The sequence below is a fragment of the Capricornis sumatraensis genome, chromosome 9 (genome assembly GCF_032405125.1).
Source record: "Capricornis sumatraensis isolate serow.1 chromosome 9, serow.2, whole genome shotgun sequence".
NCBI classification, from domain to species: domain Eukaryota; kingdom Metazoa; phylum Chordata; class Mammalia; order Artiodactyla; family Bovidae; genus Capricornis; species Capricornis sumatraensis.
Window position 1 is genome coordinate 40741366 of NC_091077.1, and position 7526 is coordinate 40748891.

The 7526-nt window shown below is 36.5% G+C and overlaps 1 protein-coding gene across 1 annotated transcript; it reads left to right on the top strand.

Moving 5' to 3' along the window:
• Positions 1–541: 541 nt before the first annotated feature.
• On the top strand, positions 542–3857 carry GCSAML (germinal center associated signaling and motility like). The gene is made up of 3 exons (XM_068981045.1): positions 542–638; positions 2685–2713; positions 3624–3857. Exons 1-3 carry the CDS (start codon positions 542–544, stop codon positions 3855–3857), a joined length of 360 nt encoding a protein of 119 aa, XP_068837146.1.
• Positions 3858–7526: the final 3669 nt, after the last annotated feature.

Genomic DNA, 7526 nt, shown 5'->3' on the forward strand with positions numbered 1-7526 from the left:
GCGAAGGTGGTCACTTATTTAGGCTCACTTGTTCAGTCGTGGTGTGGGGAGAGAAGAACACTGCAAACAAATATCACTGGCGTGTGCGGGGAGTGCTCGCAGTGTTTTGGCCACACTGGGTTTGCCCCCGCTCACGGAATGTGTGCTTTCATAGTCCACACTGCTCAGGCTCCAGGTTGCTCTGCAGGGGAACTGTCTAAAGCAGGCCATGGGTTGCGTGCGCTTCCCAGGTCTAAGCTGCTCAGGTTCAGGTTCTCGGGTACTCCATGAAGGTGCAGACTCGGTTGGGCCTGTAATTTGTGCCCTTCCCAGGTCCGAGCAGCTCAAATGACCAGGTGCTTGGCGAGCACACACCCCAGGTGCGGTGCATCTTATTACCTCTCGCGTCTCAGCCATTCAGTTTCCTGGGTGCACCAGTGGGAGTGCCGTCTCAGGTGTGTCCTGTGTCTCTTCCGGGGAGCTGATCTCTGGTTGCGACCCTCCTGGTGGATGTCAACCATCCAGGATCCCAGGAAGACTTGGTTAGAAACTGTGAGCCTGCATGCAGTTTAATAGAGGATGCCATCTCTGGGGCGGAGATTGCCCCTTTCTGGCTCTGGCCATTCCTCGCCTGGCTCTGTGCCTCCAGCGGGGGATGGGCCGGTCCGCTGCTGGCTAGCTGTCCTCTAGTATTCACTCAGTCCTTTGTTCTGTGAGCAGGCCAGCAGTACCTAAGGTTAGGGCTTTTCGCAGGAAAGTTCTCTCTCTCTTTTCTCTCTCTGGCTATCCCTCAGTTTGAATTGCTATCTCAAGTTAGCTCTCTTAGATTGCCCTCAGGGCATTTAAGCCTGGTCTTTACCCTAAGCAAAGCAGCGTGTGCCTCCCTGTTCAGCCCCTGCTGCTGGTGGTTCTTGCAAGCATCTGGGCTACTTCTCCACTGGGAGTTGCCATTAGGCACGTAATCTGTGCATTTTATTTATTTATTTTTTCCACCTGGTTATGTTGCCCTCTGAGATTCCAAGACTCCCCACAGATGCACCAGTGAGAGTCTTATTGCCTCCTGGTGTTTGGAACTTCTCTTTTACTACTCCCTTCCATGACTGGTCTCCATCCCTAACTCTTTTGTCTCTCTTTTTTATCTTTTATATTTTGTCCTACCTCCTTTCGAAGACAATGAGCTGCCTTTCTGGGTGTCTAGTGTCCTCTGCCAGTGTTCAGAAGTTGTTTTGTGGAATTTGCTGAGTGTTCAAATGTTCTTTTGATTAATTTGTGGGGGAGAAAGTGATCTCCCCATCCTATCTCTCTTTCTTTTATAATCTACTTTATGTCAAGGGTATGTTTGGATCTGATTTTTATCTTCAGTATGAATAATATAATGTATTCTTGGTAAGAGATACTGGCTGGCCTTCCTTTGCAAGATAAATTTCAGGGTTTTCCAAAGGAAAGAGGAGTCCCACTCTCTAAGACCAGAGGGAACACCTCATGTGACACATTGATCTTTCTTGGAGTTTGGAATTCAGGTTAATTGCAGTCAACAGAAATTTTCTCATATATTTCCATTCTGGTTCTAAGCCTCACATATATTTTTTTCAATGTTCTAACTTCAAATAAGAAGTCTACTCTGGATATGGATTTAGCTGACCTTTAGCACAATGATGGCATGTTTCACATTTTTTACCTTAGAATAAGCATGCTTGTTCTTAAATATGTTAACATTTTCAGCACCAAAAGCTGTAACCACTTCACCCACTGGTGTATGGTTTCTTTGCATGTCTTTCATACTTGTGTTTGGTTCTCCAAATTGTCACTAATGCTAAAATTGAATTATGCTCAAGCTATATAATTCCCTCAGTTTCTGATTATAAAACAATATTAATTTTAAAAAATATTTGGTTAATTGATTAATTACATACTATAATATTTATAGATATATTATATTATGGATAATATAATATTTCATATTTGAAATCAGTGCATTAAATGTGACTTTTCTGTGAAGAACAATGAGGTGTTAAAAATTACTAGCATACTGTTGTTATACAGAATCTGTTTATTTAACATATTCTATGATTTTGCTCACAATCACTTTCAAGCCTATTAGGTTGTAGATTTAAGAATCATTCAATGTTCCTTTTACAAATTGGGATTTTACTATATTCAGTACTCTAAATATAGTAACCTATAGTTCTAACATATTTATTAAAAATATTAGCAATGAATCTTAGATTAACATGTATAATTCAGCATTTATAGCTGTAATCAAATTGAATCTGTATTTAATTTGATATAGTTTTGTTATGTCAGTACCTATCCCTATAACAACGTCATCTTAAGAGGTGTATGATTTTCCTATGATAACTTTATAAAATTTATATCAATTTTATAGCCATAATTGTTTTTTATTTATACTTGCCATTCTGTATTGTCATAGCATATTTATGGACAAAATTTTATTATCCAGGTTCAAAATTTACTTTTAGTCACCAACTTTGGTATGTATCATTTACACAGAAAGATAGTATTGTTGCCTCAAAAGATGTGTCCTTCCTTAAGAACCTCAGTAATAACATGGAATCATGACATGTTTAGACAGTGGACCTTTTTGAAGTTTCATCATTTCTTCCTATCCTTTCATTATCTCCTTACCCTCAATTTTTGATGTCCCAAAACTCTTAGATTGCTTTCTTTTTATTTTTACCCTCCAGGTAAAGGTGTTCCATTCACTTCTAATCAGGTAATACAATCATTGTTACATTTGTGTGATAAATGCAAAATACAGACAACTTCATATAAACCTACTTGTATATCTTCCTTAACATGCAACTTCTGAATGGATTTATCAAAGACTTTCATAGTTTAAATATTATTCCTGGAAATTCTAATGCAGAAATAGAAATAAAAAAATAAAAATATTTTAACAAAATTTAGGTGATTAGTAAGTTTGTATTGTTTTCTTAAGTCTACCAAAGTCTAATATTTTAATTTTCAAAGCTACTATAACAAAAGTAAATAAAATTCGCAACTACAATCTGACTACCATAAAACATATTATCTTTTAGCTTTCCACATTCCCTTTTAATCTTTATGTGCAGGACTTAGATTTTATATTTATAAACGTGGTGGATATCAATCAACAGATGAAAAAGCACTTATTCTTTTTAATATTGTATCACAAACATTTTATTGATTTAATTAACAGTATTTTAATTTTTCTTTCATGGTCCATACAATTGAAAATGTATTTAGATTCTTAATGATAGTAAATTTTATCCTGTGAAGAATTGTTATGCAATTTGCTTAATTACTTATAGATCTGTGATTCTGATTGTTGCATATATTATACCTCAGTATGTGTGACATAAACTATACAACTACTTTTCTCTAGATGTTCAGGGAGATAACAGTATCTTGTTATTCTCTTTTATTATTTGTAGTGAAATGAAAACAGAATTAGTGGTAGTTTGAAGCATAGGATATGTTGCTAAAATGAAGTCTATAAGACATCAGGGCTTGGAGAAAGGGCCTTGAATACCTGAGGTGCAAGATCATCATTAGACAAGAAAAAAGGATGGGTAGTGGAGTACAGAGTTCAAATCTGATGATTGATTCTAGATCCTTGATTTCTTTTTTCTTTGTACTTGCAGGAAAATGAGAATGTCAGTGGTTGTGAAGAAGTATGCTACACTGTCATTAATCATAGGCCCTATCGGAGACCCTCCCTGAACTCCAGTGATGATGGTTATGAGAACATCACAAAGAGAGTGAGACCATTAAGAGAAGGGCCAGAAACAGAATATGCGCTTCTCAAGAAACCTTGCACTATCAGATCTTCTTCCTGTACAGCTGAGAATGATTATGAAATTGTGCTTCCTCACTAGAATACTCCTGCCTCATCATCCTCCAGTAATAAAGATGACCAAATGGTGACCTCCAGGGGAGTCTTTCTCTTTCAGCAGTACATGCAACTTTTATTTCTGGCCAGATTTTATAAATGATATTCTTTCATTGTACCACAGTAAAAAACTGAAACATCTTGTCAATGTGGTTTGGGTAAAGCCATATAAGTTGATATAATGATATAGAATATTTGACCTCTTTTTGTTTGTAAGGTTTAAGGATGTGGAAATTGTAGGGGGGATCCTCCTTAGAACAATAAACATCTATACATATGTGACTTAGAATATCCAACTCCAATTCTACTTTCCAAATTTCAGAGGCCAGCATTCACACTCCTAATTATCTATTCCATTTTTGAGGTATAATCTACTCAATAAATTCTTAACATAATAAGACCAGTGACCAGAACCTTTGCTAACTGAGTATTTACTTCAATTTTGCCTTTTCTGCATACTGGAGATTCTTGCATGTAAATTTGTGGTAGCAGTTTAAGAATTAATGGGTTTCGATATTGGCCTTTCTAAAAGGAAAAGCTGAGTGCAATTTAAAAAAAGGAATGAGGTTTAGTGGCCCAGTGTTTTTCTTTCTGATAGTAAATCAGGTAAATCTGTTCAAAGTTCACTAAAAACTAAAAGCATACTTGTACTTACAGTTTTGTTCACAATATACTAGTTAATTTAAATACTAGTTATTTTTAATGAAGAAGGAAGAATAGTGTCTGGCTTTAAAATCCAGGCAAATTGGTAAACAACCCATTTATTTTTACTTTCGTTCTCAAGGAGAGTCTAAACAACTTGCCAACTTCCCATTGAGGACATAAAGGACATAATTGACAAAATATCAATAATTATTTTTTATATAGCTACAATATACTGACCTTTTAGATTACTGGCAAGGATAAATCAATAGATGTCAGCTAACTTTCTGTTTTGTTTTTCATATTTTTTCATTAAAATGACATGTGCTGTAGGAAGGAATCTGGTTTCTAGTTATTAGTTTAATACTAGACTTACTCTCAAATAATGTCTGTTATTCTTCTATGCACATTAATCTCTAACAAAATGTAAACTGAGACACTTCTCTACATTGGAGCTCCTTTGCTGCCTCCTCTACAGGCACTCTCTACCTGGAAGAGAGTGGGCAGACAGAAAATGGACAAATTAGCAGAATGTAATAGGTCATGTCAAAATATAACTTACCTTATTTATTAGGAATGATCTCATATAACATAAGATACAGATAATTACTATTTATTGAGCATTTTCTGGGTTCTAGTTGTATAACTTATTGGGTTTTATACAAATTTTGACTCTCTATTCTTGGTAAATTCTTGTGTTCCTTTAAAGAGATTTCAATGTGTGGAAGGAGAACTTAACAGAAATCTTATAATTCTGGAAAAGTCACCCTGTTAGAAATATGTAGAGATATTGTAGAAATCAGCCAACTTTAGGAGGTGACAAAACTAATTTTTTATTGTAGAAATCAGTCAACTTTAAGAAATGACAAAATTGTTTTACCTTGTAGAAATCAGTCAACTTTATGAAAGGACAAAATTATTTTTTCTCTGTATGATTTTGTAGTTATTTTTCACATGTAATAAATACTATATTCAAGATAATGACTCATTTTAATATACTTAATAATCTGGAATTATAGGAGAAGGGGCAGTCAATAGGTCAATGAATATTACTGTTTAGTAAAAGAAATATAGAAATCTAAAAGCATAGATGTGACCTGGTTGTAAATCGTACCCTATTTCTTGTGGAGATTCAGTATTTATTTTTAATGTATGAGCTGTCTTTCATTCAGCATAATGAATGTTTCACCTTATATTAGTAGTTGCCATTTTGATTAGTATACTACTGAATGAATAACTCATAATTTCTAATCCAGTTATTTGCTGATGGGTATGTGAGGCATTTATAGTTTTGACATAAATAAAGCTGCTATACATTTACTTGAGTACTCAGACGTATTGGTTTGCTGGGGTTGCCAATGTGTCACAGTCTAGGTAGCTTCAATAACAAAATTTTATTTTTTCACAATTCTGGAGGCTGCAAAGCTCAAGATCAAATTGTAAGCCAGAGGTTTTCTATTTTCCCAAGACCTGTTTTATGCCTCTCTCCTAGTTTCTGATGACTTACTGGCAATCTTTGGGATTTGAAGACTTATCAGTAAGACCTTTATGTCTCAAGAGTAAGAAATAAATTTTACTACAATTCAGTGATTTTCTATGTTAGTGAAATATATAGGCATCTAGTGGTATAGGGGATGTTGAGATATTATTTCTGAGGTAAATAATACATTGTTGCATCTGGCTACTACTATAAACAAAAAAGAGATCCAATGCCTGTGGAATTCTGAAGACACAATATTTGTGGATTTTGCTAATAACATACTCTTTATTTGGATTTGCAGCTCTTGTCTGCTTATGGAGTGACCTAAAAAGTTGCTAGTTTTTAGTGGGGCCCAAGACAAGTGACAGTTCTGCATCAGGTCCAGGCTGCTCTCTGCCACTTGGACCTTATGATTCAGCAGATCCAGCGGTGCTTGAAGTGTTAGTGGCACATAAGGAAATTGTCTGGAGCTTTGGAAGGTTCCTATAGGCAAATCACAGGAAAAGCCCTTAAAATTTTGGATCCATCCTCCAAAGATCATTACTATCCTTTTGAGAAATAGCTCTGAGACTAAAGGTTTAATCATGGTCACCAAGTTGCCTTGCAATATGAGTTGCCCATCATCAACTGTGTCATTTGACCAAGCCATAGAATTGGGCACACATGATAACATCCCATCACATATACCACTGGAAGTGGTATATATAACTTTGGGCCAAGCAGGCCCTGAAGGCACAAATAGGTTACATGAAGAAGTGGCCCAAATGCCCCCGGTTCCCATTCCTGCTATAGCACTTTCTTTCTCCCAACCTGTACCTATTGCTCCATGAAGAGTTTTCCACAATCAGCTGACAGGAAGAAAGACTCATCTGGTTTACAGATGGTTTTGCACCTACACAGGTATTATGCCTAAATTGAAAAGCTCTTGCTCTACTGTTCCTTTCTGGAACATCCCTGAAGAACAGTACTGAAGGGAAATTCTCCTCTCTGGGCAGAACTTCAAGAAGTGCACTTGGTAATTCACTTTTCTTGGCAGAAAAAATGACCAGATGTGCAACTGTGTACAGATTCATTTGCTATGGCCAGAGGCTTAGTGAATAGTCAGATATTTGGAAGGAACATGATTGGAAAATTGGTAAAGAGGTCTGGAGAAAAGATATGTGGTTAGACTTCTCTTAACATGTTAAAAATTATGAAGATATTTGTGTCCTATAAGAATGCTCACCAAAGTGTGACCTTAGCAGAGAAAGATTTTAATAATCAGATGGATGGGATAACCTGTCAGCCTGTTTCCCCAGACCTATCATTGCTCGGTGGGCTTATGAACAAACTGGTCATAGTGGCAGGGATAAGCTTTATGTTTGGGCTCAGCAACATCACTCACCAAGGACTACCTTGTAATGGTCACTGCTGATGGGCCAAGTGTCAGCAGAAGAGTCCAGCACTGAATCCCTGATGTAACACTATTCCTGTGGTGATCAGACAGGTACCTGGCTGTTGTTATTCAGTAGCTAAGTCCTGCCAGACTCTTTA